Here is an 18,928-nt window from a genome sequence, read left to right on the forward strand (position 1 = left end):
GGCCTGGCACCTCCCCCGGGCACAGAGACACGGGGTGGGGAATGCTGGAAGGCACCACAGTGGGGCATCTGCTCCAACCTCCCTGCTCCAGCAGGGTCATCCTAGAGCACGTGACACAGGATTGCGTCCAGACTGGGATATCTCCAGTGAGGGAGACTCCGCGACCTCTCTGGTCAATCTGTCCCTGTGCACGGGCACCTGCACAGCAAAGAAGTTCTTCCTCATGTTCAGGTGGAACTTCCTGTGCATTAGTTTCTGCCCGTTGCCTCTTGTCCTGTTGCTCGGCACCACCGAGCAAAGCCTGGGTCCATCCCCTTGGCACCCCCACCTTTAGATATTTATCCACTTCACGGAGGTGACTCGCACCGTCCGCTGCGGCTGCGCCAGCGGTTCTCGAACCCGTGAGCCCCCGGCACACCGCGGGGCGCCCGCCATAGCCCCGCCCCTTCTCTTCACTGTCCCCGCCCCTCGGGCGCTCGTCGCGCGTCACCTCCGGTGCGGCGCGGGCAGGCGGCGGAAGCGCCTCCATAGCGGCGGCGGCGGCGGCTGAGACGGGGGGAGTTCGGCAGCGCCATGGCGGAGGTGAGGGGCTGGAGGGCTGTTGAGGCGCCCCGGGCGAGACCAGGGGCCGGGTTAGCGGGGCGAGTGGGGCCCGTGCGGGGACCGGGGCCGGGCATGAGAAGCGCCGCATCGGGCCCGCCACCGTCACTGTCCCCTCGGTGGGACAGGCCGCTGGAGGAAACTGAGGGGAGACCTCATCGTAGTCTGCAGCTTCCTCACAAGGGGAAGAGGAGGAACAGACACTGATCTCTTCTCTGCGGTGACCAGTGACAGGACCCGAGGGAATGGCCTGAAGTTGTGACAGGGGAAGCTTAGGCTGGGTATTAGGAAAAGGGTCTTCACCCTGAGGGTGGTTGAATGCTGGAACAGCGTCTTCAGAGAAGTGGTCACAGCACCAAGCCTGACAGAGTTCAAGAAGCGTTTGCATGATGCTCTCAGGCACGTGGTGTGACTCTTGGGGATGGTCTTGTGCAGGGCCACGAGTTGGACTCGATGATCCTTGTGGGTCCCTTCCAACTCAGCATATTCTGTGATTCTGGGGAAGTGATGCTATTTTGCCCAACCTCCGGAGAATTATTGGTTCTGTCACCCTGTCAGGAAAACTGTACAGGTTTTGTGGGAGTTTGCCTGTGGAGAAGGGCACTGCTTTTGTAGGCCATGGAGTTGTTACTGTGGGGTGAATGTCATGCACTTGTAAAAGTACATAGTGTTGTCAGAGTTATAGAAGAAGGTGCAAAGGCTGCTGCTCCATGCAACACTAAGAGGTGTTTTTTACAGAAGAGCATCTGTTAGAAATACTTGCTGAAGCTTCTTCCCTGTTTTGGAGGTGCTGTGTTACCTACTACTTGTTTTGTGATGTCAGCAGCTCTCTTGTGGAGTAGTAATTAGCTGCTGTAATGCTTATCTCTTTCTTCAGATGTATGAAATTCCTAACCCAGTTCCAAGCATTAGGGATTTTTTCACTTAATGCCTGGAGTTTGCAGGAGCTCTGAGCCAGGGCAAAAAGTGCAAGGTGTAGGTGCTGCTGAGTTAGAAGGGTAACAGACGCTACAAAATGGGCTGATGAGTGAAGAGACAATTTTCAGAGCTTAACAGGGAAAGTACCTGCAGAGTGCATCTTGAAAGCTGGCCAGCTGAGTCATACTTGGTGCCACAAGTTACTAATGTAGCTTCGAGTTTGTTGCCATTGTTTTCATCGACATACAGAACATACAGTCAGGCACAGCTTTGTACCAAAGGAATCAGGCTCAGATTTCTAATGATTTTTTAAATTAAGTTTAAAGAAAATACTAATGAAAACATGAGTTGTGCTACCGATAAGCAAATATGCTATATAAGTTGATAGCTTTATAATTCTGCTTTTTATTTCCTGAATGGGATCTAAAGTATGTTTTGCTCATAGAAACCAACAAAAATTACAAGAAGAAAACAAGTTTTGTCAGGTTCAATCCCACGTTTTCTCTGAGTAGATTGTGGCGTGTTAACACAGAGTGGCACTGAAACTGATGATTGCCCTGGTTCTTTTTATGGTGGTAGTAAAGTAAAATTTACAGGAGTTTTTTTTCAGAATTGGTTCTTTATTTCCTACATACAGAAACAGAACTGGAAACGATGAGGGGAAGACGCTTGTGTACTCATGGATTTGTGATATAGATAGCAGTTCAAAAAGTTTGAACAAAGCATTTGGCTTGCTTTTCAAGTTTTGTCAGTTTTCAAGAAGGGAATTTTGTTTTGAATAAACACTGAAGTAAAACAATTAACAGATAAACTTAATTTTTTAGTTTTCAAGAAGATAAGTGTTTTCTGTGAACTAAACAGTTGCATGCCATCTAACAGTACTGAGATCTGAAATTGATCCTCAGTTTGATTTATGTTTCAGTTTTCAATTTTTCGTTTAAATATGTCCAAAAGTGTTTCAATGTTCTTTTCTTTATTTCAGGAAGTCCAAAAGCATTCTGTGCACACACTTGTGTTCAGGTCTTTGAAGAGAACCCATGATATGTTTGTAGCTGATAATGCCAAGCCCATCCCATTAGATGAAGAAAGGTAAGTGCTGCTGCACTCGAAGTTTTAGGACTATGTTAATGATTGCTCCTTCTAAGTCAGAAATTCAGGTGTGTCTGTAGCGTTAACAGTCTTGAGAAAATAAAAATATTAGAATAATGAATAAGTTTTATAACATCCTCTGTAAAATATTTCAAAACTTAATAACAGTTCAGAAACTGGGGTGTGATCAGGATTATGCTTTACTCTTCCAACAGTCACAAAGTGAAAATGGCAGTGAAGCTGCGTACAGAGTACGGCTCAGTGTTGCACATGCCGACTCTCAAAGAGAACTTGAGAGAGAAAGGAGGCGCGAACACTGGGGATCCATATGGACACAAACAGTACTCTGGAAATCAAGGTTAGTTTGCTCTTAGTGGTGTATTTGCCCTTTCTTTTGTAACAGTCTCACTGACACAAAGTCTGAAGAATGCAGTCCAGTGTTAATCCATTGCAGATAAACGTGGAAATCAAAGTACCTTTTTTTGATTGATATTTTTCTGGCTAGGGTCTGCAGGAGGTAAGTGATCCAGAACAAGAGGGAAGTTTGTTTTAACAGGTGCTGTGGATTTTTTATAGTGATTCACTACTAAAAAGTAATTTTTGATAACATAAGTATGTGCTGCACTTAGGTGTTAAAAATGAGTAATGTATTTCTCTTTTTTGCAAGTTCATGATGATCAAGGCCATGCTCTTTTTTTAAATTTTGTTTCATAGCATATTTACAGCCTTTTAGACATACAATTTATAAACCAGAAAACTCTTTATTTCAAATCTGCAGGTTTTTTTAATCTATATTTTGTAATGTATAATGTGTATATATTAGGTAGATCCCATATAGAAATTTCTCTTCTAAACGGGGCCAAATGCTGCCTCATTTTAATTGAGATAGTTGATATTTAGTTGAGATTTAGCCCAAGGTACTTTATTTGGAAGCAGTGTGAAAGATGCTGGGAGATAATGAAAAATATTTGAAGAAGAAAAGAACCTTTTTCAATTCTGACAATATGGACAACCAGTTGTCTTTACTAGCTTACATTTCAGAAACTGTGCTGTTTGTCTACTTGAATCCTTTCCCACAATATCTGCTTCAAAAGGCAGTAAGAAGATTTTTCTCTTGAGTCCCTTTCTCACAATTTAAATTAATTATTTTTTAAAACTGAGTTTTAGAAAATGGAGGTAACCTGAACAAATTAAATTAATGAAAATGAGAAATGTCTGAGTACATTGGAAGTGGCTACTGGTTTCTTCTGCTATGTATGACCTGCTCTGTTTTCCTCTGTTTGCTATTTGAGTGCATTATTTGCAGTGCAGTATAAAATGTAATTATTAATACAACATGTTGTTGCTCTTTAGGACAAGAAGTTGAGTATATGGTAACTGGTACACACCCATACCCACCTGGGCCTGGTAAGTAAAATTTTGCAAGTGTTTGTATGGAATTTTTGGCTTCCTGTATGAACAAGACAGCCTCCATCCTAGCAGGAGCAGTCTTCCTCTTGATGTGAATCCATACTTCATAGTAGTGGATAATGCTATCCCATTCTTTCATAGTAATAATGCAGAGAGTTTTGGGGCTGGTAAATGTTCTGGGATAGAAGGTGGGAGGAGGATTTAGGTACAGATGCAGCTCACTGAGCCTTAGTGGATGTCATCATTTGAATGGTCATCTTTTTCTATGAGGTTACACCTCCCTGGTAACATCATCACAAAAATGTTCTAGGCATCTCCTCTCCCAAGACCCACAGATCCCTGGTGCCTCCACTGTTGTGTCAGAGTTGCTCTTAGTATTTTGTGGTGAACAAGGAGGAGGTGGTTCACACCAGAAGGCAGTTGAATGACAATATGGAATATATGATGTTTTTCTTCACCATCGCAGAAAGGTGTAGATTTCCCCACCTTGCTCTGAGGAAGAGACATTAGGGTCTAATAATTTTAGTGTACTTTGGTTTTGTCTGTGCTTGGAAGGGTTATGTTCCTATGTTGGTACGTTGGCCATTGCTAATTGTCACTGTTACTGATGAATCCTGCTCTGTTCTTGTGACAGCTTAGTTTTAGCTGCTGATCTTTTATTGTGCTTAAGTTTATTAGAATTACAGTGGAAAATCTGTTGTGTCTTGGTTTGTAAATTAACAAATGTGAGTGTTCAGTGGACCCTCAACCATTTAAAAAATGTGCATGGTTGCCTGTAACTGTGGGATCAAGACTTGCTCACACTGGTTTCCTCAAGTTTAGTCTTCCTTTAATAGAATCATATGTTAGGGTTAAAAATCAGATTTCTTTTTCTGCTTTTTCTTGTGTTAATCTGAGTAGCTTGCCCAAATATTGGTTTTGTCATCAACTGGCAGAAGTTAGCTTAGGAATAGAAATAAAGCAATGAGTTAAATTCACTAGTGTGCACCAAAACTATACTTTGCAAAGAGTTTTCAGATTTTTTGATAAAAATGATCTGCTGTTCTTGAGATAAGGTTATAAATCCTAAGATGTAGTCTGAAATTCTCAGTGGGACTAAACCTCTTGTAGTTCTGGCACCACTGTGTGATGCCAACCACCACATAGGGATGGCATAATAAAGTGTACAAAAGGGCCAAAGTTAGCAAATTCTTCTCAGGATCATGTTTATTTCTGTGATGTTTGGATTTCCATAGCAGTTGAAGCTGGGTAAAAAGATGGATGCTGCTCCTAGTATGACTCTTTTTGTTTCCAACACCAGAAACATTGTTTCCTAGTCTAGAAATTGTTTACTTATATATGTAGTAGAATCAAGGTGGAGAGGATCTGGGCCAAAATAAAGATTGCAGTAGATTTGACTTGCATGTGAAAATGTCATTGAAGGGAGAGGTTTAATATTACAGGCTAGTATCAGACCCTTGTTTGCAGTATATGTTTGTATAATACACTTCTGGAGAGTTTCTGTTTAATGGAGTTGTCTTTGACATGTTATTTCTCTTCAAGGTGTGGCTTTGACAGCAGATACTAAGGTCCAGAGGATGCCTAGTGAATCTGCAGCACAGTCCTTGGCTGTAGCACTTCCTGCTTCTCAGTCCAGGTACTGCTGTGTTACCTCATTACACTGTTGTTATCTATGGGAATTTCAAGGCAAATCACAGAAACTGGGATAAGAGCTACTTTGAGTAATTAAAATATTCTAATTTTAAAATGTTTAAAGAAACTGCTTTAAGTGTGGCTGGGCATCGCTTTTCTGTATGCTTTTTTTTGTATGTCAGGAAAGGCAATGGGCAGAAGTTGGGACAAGGAAAATTCTTTTTAGGTAGAAGAAAAAAATGTGAAGCTTTGTGGACGTCCTGTACCTTGAGGTGGTCAGGCCCTGGGCAGGTTGCCAGGAGAGGTTCTGGGCTCTCCATCCTTAGAGGTGTACAACACTCAAGTGCATGCAGCCCTGTGATACCTTCTCACTCAGTAGGAGAAAGTTGATTGCAATTCCTCAACCATTTTCATTCAACCTAGGTTGGATGCAAATCGGACAGCTGCTGGTGTGGGTGATGTTTACAGGCACGCTGGAATATCTGAGCGTTCGCAGCCTCCTGGGATGTCCGTGGTGAGTCTGTTGCACATCTAACGTGAAAAGTACATGGTGTTGACCAGATTGCTTCTGAATCCATTTTTGTGTTGTGTGGAGATCAGAGTGAGAAGGCTTTAGGTTTGGGGCAAAGAGGTAAGCTACAAAACATAAGAGTAACCTTCCTTTTAACTTACAGGCTATGGTGGAAGCTGGTGGAAACAAAAATTCTGCATTAGTGCCAAAGAAGGCTCCAACCATGCCCAAACCCCAGTGGCATCCACCTTGGAAACTGTACAGAGTAAGTTACAAATGATATGGCACGAACATGCATATAAAAGTAAGAGAATATTTTATGTTCTATAAAGACCTCAAAGCATAATTTTTCCTCTCATTCACAAAAATGAAATTAAATGAAAACTGATTGCAACTAAGTTATATACTCGCACTCCTCACATAAAGATGTTAAATTACAAACTTTTTTACTCTTTTGTAGCTGTATTGTGATAAATTTGCTAGAAAGTTTGTTTTTTCTTTTCTAGTGAGATTCTTGGGTGGAGAAACTCAAAAACAAGGTGCAAAATTCAAAACTAATAAAGCATTGAAGAAGTACTTTAGCACTGTTAATGTAATGAAATTGTCTGAAAACACTTAAAGGCACTCAGTGAATGAGTCATCAAGACTTCTTTTATTTGCAATGAAAATAGGGGAAAAAACTACGTACTGTAATCACAAATTATCTCTACAGTTATGATTGCTTGACTTCTAATCTTATTTTTGAAATTATTTAATTTGCCTCTTCATTTTCTGAGCAGGTAATAATAACCATTCCCCAAAAACCTCATGTCATTGAACTTTGTAATCATGACTGTGACAGAGTAGCTGAATGGAGTTGAATGGAGAATCTCTAAGCCATATGTATCGGTTCAGATATTTTAAACTTTTTTTAAACTTTTCTGGTGCATCCGTTTGAACATGTTTGTGGGTTTTTTTCTGGTTCTTACTATGGAAATTAAACCATTCCATATTTTGTCTGAAGAAGGGTGAATGTTACTTTAGAAATGTTATGCTTTCCTGATATTTTAAAATCTTATGCTCTAGTATCAGAATTCTATTGGTTTAGCACTGTTCATCTGAATATAGCACCATATGTAGGCATTTACATTTTTAGAAGAGTCCTGAATGCTGTATTAGTTGGAAATCTGAAGGCTAATCTTAAAAAGTAGTTTTTGAATACAGCAGTATTGGAATGTGTTTGCTATAAAATTTAAAACAAATGCCATTAAAATAAACCCGTGAGAGATTTAGGGCAAACAAATTAAAAATGTCTACTTTTTAGGAGCACTTTCTTTTCAGAGAAATACTGTAAATACAGTTCAAGTCACTGTACATACACATATGTGTTCTACATACAAATACTTCTAGTGAAGGTTTGTTGTCAAAATCCTTGCTGAACAGGACAAAAGCTTGTTCAGACAACTCAGAAATAGAAGCATAGGTGGAACACCAAATGTGGGTTTCATCTATGTGTTGCTTAAGATTTACCTATTAACCGGTTTTCCTAAGCTTGTTTTGAAGTTGTTTGTGAAAGATGGGGACATAATATAGGTCAGATGAATAATATCTTAGATTTCTCCCCAGAAATGCCCATTTCTATTCCTATACTAGGAAGAACTCTAGGCAGCTATCTCAGATGCTTGTGGCTGTGATCTTGTGATCAGAAGACTCCACTTTAGCTTTCCAAAGAATTTTAAGTCTTTCGAAATGAGCTGTGTGACAGTACACGAAATATGACATTCAGTGGGTTTTGAGTTTAGCTGTCTGACTTTGGAGAAACGAGAGAAACAGAAATGCTGCTGGAAGCAAGGCTTGTATTGGCAGAGCTTTTCTTTTCAGATCAGCCTCCGTTACTTTGTAACCAGAAAGTTTCTGACACGCTCATATTACCTCTTATTTGGGGAAAAGGAGGTGATGGTGTTTGAGAGGCATGATTTAATAGCCGATATTTTTATAATTGTTCTTTGTATAAGCACTGTATGGCAGCATAAGGAACCTGTGCTCAAATAGTCTTTCTCTGCAAAGCTTCAAGTGTTGAGCTGCAGTATTACAGACTCTTAAAAAATGTGAAGAAAATTGCTTGTAGGAACAGGGTCTTTCCGTATTATGAGTTCCCCAAGTCTCGTGTATGACATGTAAATTTCTAGTTGTCTCTTCATTTAACTAAAGTAGAATCAAGCTTTCTTCAGATCTCATTTTGCATTTGACTTTTCTTGGTGAATACTAGCAAATTGCAGTGTTGGACAGTGAAAATTACATTAATAGATGTATATGTATTATTTCTGATTTAGAAGAGTGTTTGTTCTTTCTGAAGGTTATCAGTGGTCACCTGGGCTGGGTGAGATGTATTGCAGTAGAACCAGGAAATCAGTGGTTTGTTACTGGCTCTGCTGACAGAACCATAAAGGTAAGAGGTTGGAAGAAATTACTGACAAAGTTTGCAAGGGGTGGATTTTTTTGTTCTCTAGTTATGTAAAAATGTCTTTAGCCCTTGCAAGCAATTTCTTGGTTACTGTTTGCAGAATAATGAACTGCAGAACATTTTTTTTCCTTTTATCGCTTTGCCATAAAGGATTTGTGGAGAAGTACTACTTCTTTTCTTAATATTTCATTTATTACATGGTAATAAATGCATGGTAATAAATGTATCTGGAAAGCAAATGTTTGTTAATTTACAGTGCAGCAGAATCAGTTACATCTGGGCTGTTTATCCAGACTATCACTGTAGAACTTTTACCTGTCTACCTCAAAATAACTATTTTGATGCAGATTTGGGACCTTGCTAGTGGCAAATTGAAATTGTCTTTGACGGGACACATCAGTACTGTACGAGGGGTGATAGTAAGTGCAAGAAGTCCATACCTCTTTTCTTGTGGAGAAGACAAACAAGTGAAATGCTGGGATCTTGAGTACAATAAGGTAAGCTGTCATTTCTTTATTTGATTTAATTGGTGGTGGTAAATATAAAAATCAAAGCATTTAGAATATTCTTTCAATTATCAGTTTGTGTTTTTTGTGGTTTTTGTTCATCTAGGTTATCAGACATTACCATGGTCATCTAAGTGCTGTCTATGGTTTAGACTTGCATCCAACAATAGATGTACTGGTAACGTGTAGCAGAGATTCAACAGCACGAGTAAGTACAGCATTGTTGCATTTTAACATCTTCATATGTGTCTTTCAATATCTTTCATTTGTAAAAACAAGCACTTACCGAAAGTTAACATCAATCTAGATGAAATACTCAGTTGATTTGTGTTAACTTTGACCTACGTTGTTGAGAAAACCCAAACGTTGTTGAGAAGCCCAAATACAGAAACGTGCAATGTCATTCAGGGTAACATTTTATTTCTTAATTAGTAGGTAGACTGCATAGTATATATAGGTTTGCTTAGTATTTGAAGATGGTATGGGTCTATGGGGACTTAAATTATCCATATGCCTAGAAATTCACTGGGAGGCTCCCTGCTCACCTTGAAGTTTGCCAGCTGAGGCAGTTTTGTGATGAATTGTTGGATGAAAAGTATCACCTAAATACCATTATGTAATCTTTAAGGCTATGGCAAGAAAATCATGTAATCAATGACAGTGCCTAAAATACATTGAATATGCACCTGTTACTGACCTCTGTCATATTTACTGTGAATTCCTAGATTTGGGATGTAAGGACGAAGGCCAGTGTGCACACACTATCGGGACACACAAATGCAGTAGCGACAGTGAAGTGCCAAGCTGCAGAACCACAAATTATTACAGGTATAGTGGGCATGGTTTCATGAGTAACATGATTGAAAAACCTAATAATGAATGTATTTGTTCAGTAATTTTGTGAGGTTTCAAACTGAGTAAAAGACTCTTGCAGTCCGGGCTGTTTTTTGTCTGAGATAGCGTTAGCACAATATTTTTGTCTCTATCACATCTAAATTTTTGTCTGCCTTATGAAAGTAGTGATTGTGATAGAATCAATGTGATGGTTTCTACTATTTTTTTTAAATTTTCTTTTCACTGTAGGCAGTCATGACACGACCATACGGCTCTGGGATTTAGTGGCAGGAAAAACTCGTGTTACTTTAACAAATCACAAGAAATCTGTAAGAGCAGTAGTGCTACATCCAAGACAGTAAGTTTTCCTCATTCTTTTACACTTTCACAGTTCAAAGTTTTGGAACGTGACAAAGCCAATGTGAGTGATGATTTAGAATGGCAGGGCATAATAATGTGAGTGACTAATGCACTTAGAGTGATGTAAAAATGTATATATCAATTATCAAATACAGTTTACTACACTGATTGTGTTTTCTCTAGTATTGGCATTGGTGTACATTAGCAATCCTGAGAATGTCTTATATCCCCCAGGGTTACTTATGTGTGTGTGCCTTTCATTCAGTCCTTAAAAAATCAATGATACAGGGCTTGTAAGGCTAATAACAAATGTATAACTGAATGCTGGTTGGGAGGAAGTGTTTTGTAATGTGCCATTGCACAATGTGATTATTGCTAAAGGAAGCAATGATTAATAAAATGGCTTTTTTTTTTGAATATGTTGTTCACTGCACAATACATTTCAATCTAACTGGCTGTAAAAAAGAAACTTGCTGTGAGAATTGAATCTTTGAAGCAGATGTTGGAAGTGCTCTGAATTTAGATGCTATATTTTGATGGACCAACAGTTGCCTATTTGGATAAATCCTCATTAAAAAGGAATTCACATAGAACTACAGTACTTCTGGATGTTTAATATTTTAAAATTACATTCTATCAGTGCAGAAATTCACAATCTTTGATATGAATAAATTCTGATCTTAAATGTACCTGAAAAATTTTATAGCCTGTTAGCTATAGCAGAGAAACCCCCCTAGTTTTACTTATATTCTGGGGAAAAAAACATAATTCTTGTTTCAGATTCATGAATTAAACCGTTTTGAAAATAAGCTTGAGGTGTTCTTGTCAAACAGTAGCACCTGTCAGGCTATATTTCAGTATTTCTGTATTTTTTTAATATTCTGGGGTTTTTTTGTTATACTTATTTTTTTAGTTGTAGAATTCATAAAATCGCAAATCTCTTAGACATTGTGACAAGTGAAAGTATTCCTACAGGCTTTTGTATGTACTACCCAAATAACCATGTAACTGCTTGGACATGTTAAAATTAAGGAATTTATTATCTTTGGGTAACTCAGTGAAAGAAAATATCTTTCTTAGTTACTTTTTTTCAGCGCTTCATCCTTGGCTGTGTAGTTTTGGAAGACGAGCCAATACTGGGCATTTTGCTTAGGGTTTGTTGCTGGTTTTTTTTTTCCTGTTACCTTTGCTGATGATGCCCTTATACTTGAAAATTTGTCAGAATAACAACTGATCAGAAATTAATGTGCATCTTAAATATTTATTTATATATTAAATCCTATGCCAGATAGGATGTTATAAAGTTTAGTCTGTGGAACAGAAAGAAAACAATAGAAATGGTAATTCATGACTTCATAAAATTGCTTAATTTTATATGAAGGAAATATGTCAGAAAAGCAGTTCTAGTATTAAGTAATTTTGCAACTACCATTTAGCAGTAGCATTTAGCAGTAGTTTTAGTGAAGGACATTTGGTCTCCCTACAACTATTCTGAACTTTCATATAATGTGTTTATTTTCTTTCAGTTACACATTTGCATCTGGTTCTCCAGATAATATTAAGCAGTGGAAATTCCCAGATGGAAACTTCATTCAGAACCTCTCTGGCCACAATGCTATTATCAACACACTGGCTGTAAATTCTGATGGTGTTCTGGTCTCAGGAGGTAAAAATGAGAAATACACATTTCCTCCCCACTCCCCCGTGTACATGTGGCTGCAGGTCTTTAGGCAAAGATGCTCACTTGAGCTCTGCTTTATCTGGGCCTATAAGTCTGCTACAGCACACCATTTCATTTATAGTGAGTTAGGCCAGTTTTATCTTCTTGGAGGTTACTGAGCTGCATGCACAAAAATGTATTTGAAGGACTTCTCATGTGCTGCAGGGAGGAGGTTTCCTCTTCTCCACTGGCTGCTGCTGCAAGGCTACAGAGTCCCTCCATTATGATCTGCTGATTATTAGTGCCTCCTCAAGAGTTAGTGATGTGATGATGGATAGAGGATATAGAAACATTTTGTGAAAGCTTGCTATAGATCCTTGGTTTTTTTATGCAGCACAAATGCATTGGCTCTGTTATCTTCAAGTTTTTTGCACGTATTTTCTGATGTTGTCTTTGTGTCTGTTAAAAGAGTGATAGCTAATCTCCAAATTTGATTTGGTCCTGTGAATCAAAGTCAGCAGTATTAAATGTTCTTAAATTAAGAAATCAGCCACTTGGCTCCAGTGCCTGTGGGAGGATTTTGTGTCTGTTGTTATACATCAGTTTAATTCTTTCATTCAAAAACTTTGGGGATTTAATATACTGTGATACGTTAGAGTATTGTTACTGGTCTGTGAGCTCCCAGAATCTTAGAACTATTAGTTTGTGTTCATGTACCTGTATTGTGGGAGTAGAAAAAGCATCTTGAATGCTTACTGTTATCTGATCACGAATAGTTTAATGTAAGAACATTTATCTCATATTGTAGGTAGCATTTTTCTCTATATTACATGACACTGTAATAAAAATCTTTTATTCTAAATATGTGTTACTGAAACCATAATCTGAGACTTATTGTACAAGATTTATTTTTAGTGGCAAGCTTTTTGGAAAGTGGCTTCTAGAAATCCCAGCTGGATCTATTTGTTAAGGCATTGTGCCTGCATAGGAGGGAGAGGGGTACATGTGTTTATAATGTAGTTGCTGTTATAAACAGGAAATGAGTAAACAGTGTGGAAAAAGGAAGTGCTAATTTTACAACTTGAGAGATGAGCTCTAGAGAAACAGTCTTAAGATTGCATGGGAAAACACAGTTACAGCAAGAGGCTAAACCCAAATCTCTGAGGTCCTAGACTAGTTGCTGGGAGAGCTCTAGCAGTCTGAGGCAAATTGAGAGGTGAGACTGTATTGCTCCACATAACTTGCAGAGCCTGAATTTTCATCTCTTGGTTTTGTCTAATCTTTGTTTTGGGTAGTTGCAAACAAGGATGGGACTCAATTCACAGCATCACAGGTGATAAGACAGTCTAAGACAGTTCAATGAACTTGCAGAGGGATAGTTAAGAAAAACATTTCTGTGTTTGTAACCAGAGCATAAAAAGAATAAAGTTAAGTTACACCGTGAAACACTGAAATGCACTTGGTCATTTAATACAGTATGTGTTATAGGCTGGGGATGTGGAGTAGGATGGAAATGTGCTAAGCAGGAGTTGGAAAATAGCCAGTTCTATTGTTACCTTAGCCTGGTTATGTTTTCAAGTATGTATAAAAATTTGGTTAAAGCTGTGTTTGACAACTGGCTCATTCATAGTGAGAACAAGAACTTAACAAAATACTTTCATTATTATTTGAAGACACTTCTAGAACATCCTTGTAAGACTTTTCTATGTTAGTAGTAGAATCTTAAAAAACTCCTTTTCCTTCTCCACATAAAACCCCCACTATTATTTTAAGTATTTTATTTGTGACTTTTTAAAAATTAAAATCTGAATATTGATTCCCTCCTTTACATCCTCATTCTATCTACAGCAACTTCAAAGAAGTTGATGCTGAATTAAAATACTTGATGTTACCTTGGAGTATTCTACCTTAGAATACCCTTCTTGAAACATCTGCATTTCTTGTTGAGGTGGCAGCTGTGGAGAAATTTAAATTTTAATAGATCTGCTTTGGTTAGATAATGCTTTGGGAGGGTATTGTTTTTTGTAATTGAAAAATTGTCTTGAGAACATCCTTCTGAATACAGAGTTCAGATTGCTGTGAATGCCCTGTAGCTGATGCCAGTAGCAGTAAAATGGCAGTGGTTTAACCTGTATTTGGAATAAAACATCTTCGAACATTAAACCTATTTTGCATTACATAAGAGTCCTAAATGTCCTAATCTCTTTGGCAAGATGATGCTTCTTTGTTCAGCTTTAGTGGAGCTACAGAGCAGGGAGCTTGATATTCAGAATGCCAGTCCTTACTGTGCTTCCAAAGCAACTTGCTGCAATTGCCTTTTAATGTAGTGTATCATCTCTCTGGGTTGTCTGATGAAAACTGAATGAGATTGTGAGGAAGCTTCTATCAGCCTTTCTTAACTAAGAAGGAAAACAGCAGGAAATCAGAAAACTTTCAGAGTATACTGAGCTATTCTACATGAATGTTATATGATGTATTCCTGATGTATTTATTAGTTGTTAATGATACTGTTTTTAGCAAACAGATACAAATTAACTGGTCCAAATACTAAGTTTGTTTGTTTGTTTGTTTTAGCTGATAATGGTACTATGCATCTTTGGGACTGGAGAACTGGATACAACTTCCAGAGAGTACATGCAGCTGTACAGCCAGGCTCTTTGGACAGTGAATCGGGAATATTTGCTTGTGTTTTTGACCAGTCAGAAAGCAGATTGCTAACTGCTGAAGCTGATAAAACCATAAAAGTATACAAAGAAGATGATACTGCGGTACGTCAAAGTGACTTTTTAAAGTATTTTCAGGAAATCAAAAAAAAAAATTCTAACAAATGTAACACATGTCTATAGGGGACATGTACAGATTTGTGTAATCCATTTTATTGAAGTTTGAAAGCCATATGTAATAGCATTAAGAGGTAGGTAGTTTCTGCATTCCTAATTCTTATTATATGCTATAGTACAAGTAAGTGTTAGGTCTGTCAACTCTTCTGCAAAAGACCTTTGTGATGAAGTTTGGAGAAATCTGAATACAATAACGTACATTGTATTTTGAACCCAGTGGGGAACTGTGTGTGGTTGTATTGATCAAAACATGGGAATTAGCAAAAGGATTGCACTTTAAAGATTTATTGTACTTCTGTATATGAGCTAGTTATTGGCCTATTCAGAATAGCTTATTTTCAAACTATTATTCTCAAATCTGAATCCATTTACCGATGGAGAAGACAACAGGTGATTGTATAGTTTATCGGTGTATGTCTTCAATACAAAGAATACAAGGATTTTTATTATACTTTGGAATTTTTGCACTGAATTAGACTTGGAGCAACTCTTAGATATAAAGGAATAAGAAATGTTGTATCCATTTTGCAGTTGGGCAAACTGCAGACTCCATGGCATCTGCCAATACTGATGTAGGTATCTCTGGACGGACTGTAACTGGGATTCTTGTTCATATGCTTTGATAACCACAGTGTTGTTTCTGAAATGCCATTGGCAACTTGATTTTTTTGCCTTGTTGGAAAAAGAAAAGAGAACAGAACAAGTGTTGCTATGAGATGATAGAAAATTTCATCTGGGTAAATTAATTACATAGTAAATTAGATATTTATAATACTGCTTACAAAATAGAGTATATATACTTGATGAGTAATATTTTAATCTAAATCCTAATTATAGGTGAGTTTCAAGTTTAAAATAATCCTTACAAGATTTTTCTTTTCCCTTTAGACTGAAGAAACTCATCCTGTCAGCTGGAAACCAGAAATTATCAAGAGAAAACGATTTTAATGCAGCAACATACTACTTCTGTAATTCTGTTTTGGCCTTCCTGAGAGCATTCAGTCACATTTTGTTCTGCCTAGAACAGCAGAGCAAAAAGTCAGCTAAGTCATTGCTATTTCAACATGTTTTATAATAAATTTTATTTCTCTTTCCTTTTGTCTTTCTTTGTTGTGATCCCAGCAAACCAGTTGCAGCTGTTAACTTTGTGGAGCATGTATAGTTCATGAAAAGGATAGATGTGCAGGTGGTTATTTTTTTAGACTTACACACTCCATAGATTCTTATAAAAATATTTTGATGAGCTAGGTTTTCTGAAAGACCCTTGTTTGACCTCCAAAGTTAATTGCAAATTTATGCATAGGAGCCATCTTCTGGGAATTTCTTGGGGACACTTGGATTTTAGACCAGTATAGTTTACTTGTACATATGCTAAATAGATACTAAATTAGAGTAACAGAGTAATCTAGAAAGAAGCAGAACAACACAATAATAAGGTAGTTTGCTTTATAAACACAGCCACTGAGCATTGTTGGTGCTGTGTTATGGAATGAAATGGATCTTCAAAGTATTTCTTTCTCTAGGAAAGCTTTCAAATGCAAGTACTCATCTTCACTTATATTGTTTCAGATTGGACCTTCTGTAGCAAGGACTGCTGTCAAACCATATTGTTCACAGTTGCTGCAGGGTTAGGACCAGTTGACTTCCTTTGTAAATCAGCTGTTTTTTCCACTTATCTAAAGCATATATGACAGTAGAGTCCAGTGAACTTTTAAAACTGAGTTTGAGGAAAAACTCTTAAGTGATTAATTTAAGCCTTAATTTTACAGTTTGCTGTCTTCCCATGATTTTAGGAAGGAGTTTAAAAATAAATAAACTCTTTCTGAAAGAAAATTTGTACTTCTGAAGGGACAAATCGTTCATTGGCTTTACAAATTGTCACATAACAAGCACTAAAGCCTCCTTGCTACTGCTTATCTGTCCTGTCTGTGCTGCTCTTAAGTGCTTCACAGGGCAGGGGAGAAAATCATTAAGTTATCAGACCATTCAGTTGTTGGCAACTTTGCTAGTGGTGTTAATAGCTGCACTGGCAAGTTTCATGCTGGGTAGATGCTGAGAATTAATCTGTGGCCACAGCACTGATAGCAAGCAGTTCACAATAATTATTTCTATTTGCCAGCCTGTCTTCTTTCAAATCTGAGATTTATGTTAGAGAAATGAATTATTTGCAATGTAACTTACAGAAAGCTAGTAAAACTAAGTGTTGTTTATATTATGAGAATTTTTGTCTTTTTTACGATGCACAGGAGGTCTTGTATTTATACTCTGAATGTTTGACAATGTCATTTTAAGGAAGTCCATGCTGCATAAATAACTGAATTTTGTTTCACAACTATTGTCTAAAGCAACTTTACAAAAAGGGTGGGGAGTATTTGGTATTTATGAGTTGGATTAAACATCTTTTATTTGAATGGTAACTTGAATTTTTCTGGATCTTGATTACTGCTCTTTCCATTTTACCTAACATAATAGGTAAAAATACAGGTTATGGCTTATGCATGTTGTGTACCACTGCTAATGATTCGTTCCAGAAATCCATGAATTATTGCTGTTACACAGAATTTTCTTGCTCACGGTGAAATCCTCTTTAGGAAACTGGAGTGGAGAGAGAGAACTTATTTGAAAATGAGTGGGATTGTAGAGGATTTTTGTTTTTTAAGAAGTGTCTATTTCTTTTGATAGTTTGGAATTAGGATGGAGAAATTATGGATCTTGGCTCACTGTTCTAGCACATCTTTTCTGTACTGACATTTTCCTTTAGAAACTGCATTTATTACACTTTTTATCACTTTGAAGAGATATCAGAAAGTCTCCTGCAGAACCTGTGTTTCTTCTCTGGACTTCTGTGGGAATCTGCTATCATGGGGCAGTGGTTGCCTGGGCATTCTTTTTTGTGCCCTAGGTAAAGATTTGGTTTGTAAATTAAAGGCTGCGCGCTATTACTTGGGATAATACGTTTCCTTTTGGGCTTTCTAGTATGTTGTCCCATTCTAATTGTGATTTTTTTTTTTCTTATTTGTATTCTTGAGCATTTGATTTACTTTTTCGTTTCCTTCCCAGCAGTTTTTTCTTCCCCTTGACAGTAAAGTGAATATCATCACATACACTTCTGTAAATATTGTTTATGGTACATCAGGATTATTAGATATCATTTAACTGCTTCTCTAGTTCAAAGCAAGCCTAGATAGTGAGTTGTGACACACATAGGTATGATCATGTAGGATACACAGTGACATTAGATTTGTCCATGTAAGTCATAAGGTGAAGCAGAAGAGGAGGGTCTCGTCTACTGGGTGTATTTCCATGGTTCTGGAAAGCATCGCACTGCAATGTCAGTTTAAGTAATCTTGAATGGGACTCTAATCTCAGAAAATAATTATTGTCCTTAGTTTCATAAAATTTGATGTTGTCTTCTGTATATGATCGAATAATTTCTACCACAAACCCTGAGTTTTGTTTTATACTGTACATAATTGCAGAGAAGTAAGAAAATGGTTTTTGTTTGTAACATAAAAAAGTGTAACTGGTAACAGGGATAAATTTCAAGATCACTCTTGGCTGTATACTAAAGCATTTAGCTATGCAGCTAAAATGCTGTTGTTTGCTGGCAGCATGAAAGTTGTGCAGAACAGTATGTCTGGCAACTTAAAGGCTTACAGATGTTAAGTCTTTAATAGCCAATTTCTTTTTAGTTCTGTCGGGTTACAATTAAAGTGCACCTGATGTGACAGCAATTTAGCCATCAATAAAACCTTCCATACAATTTGAATTCATGTCGTTTTTTCCATTATGGTTTTTGTAGTAAGAAGAACAAAAAACAACTAAATATGTATTGAAAATGAAAGTAATTTAGGATTAGAATGCACTGTTTCCCATAGTACAGTGACAGATATTTTTGTGTATCAGCTGTAATGGGAAGAGAGAAAGTATTGATTGTTATTTTCTGGAGAGCTTCCGGTCTGCATGAAGGGACTAGCAAAACAAATGCAGAATTGTTCATGTATTTTCTCTAACATGTTTAAAAAAAAAAAAATCAAACATCTCTGGAGTTAAGTATGAGAGCTTTGTGGGTGGAAGAAAACTTAAACTAATTTTGTCTTAATGGGAGCAAATTAAAAGAATATT

General features: G+C 37.5%; 1 protein-coding gene across 1 annotated transcript; it reads left to right on the forward strand.

The window, feature by feature from the left end:
* The first annotated feature begins 488 nt into the window (after nucleotides 1–488).
* PLRG1 (pleiotropic regulator 1) lies at nucleotides 489–18,572 on the forward strand. Its single transcript, XM_032686231.1, has 15 exons — nucleotides 489–582; nucleotides 2,501–2,607; nucleotides 2,823–2,965; nucleotides 3,961–4,014; nucleotides 5,560–5,653; nucleotides 6,073–6,163; nucleotides 6,324–6,425; nucleotides 8,496–8,588; nucleotides 8,951–9,100; nucleotides 9,216–9,317; nucleotides 9,835–9,937; nucleotides 10,193–10,301; nucleotides 11,830–11,969; nucleotides 14,538–14,731; nucleotides 15,692–18,572. Exons 1-15 carry the CDS (start codon nucleotides 574–576, stop codon nucleotides 15,749–15,751), a joined length of 1,551 nt encoding a protein of 516 aa, XP_032542122.1. The 5' UTR covers nucleotides 489–573; the 3' UTR covers nucleotides 15,752–18,572.
* Nucleotides 18,573–18,928: the final 356 nt, after the last annotated feature.

This window comes from Chiroxiphia lanceolata, chromosome 4 (genome assembly GCF_009829145.1).
Source record: "Chiroxiphia lanceolata isolate bChiLan1 chromosome 4, bChiLan1.pri, whole genome shotgun sequence".
Taxonomy (NCBI): domain Eukaryota; kingdom Metazoa; phylum Chordata; class Aves; order Passeriformes; family Pipridae; genus Chiroxiphia; species Chiroxiphia lanceolata.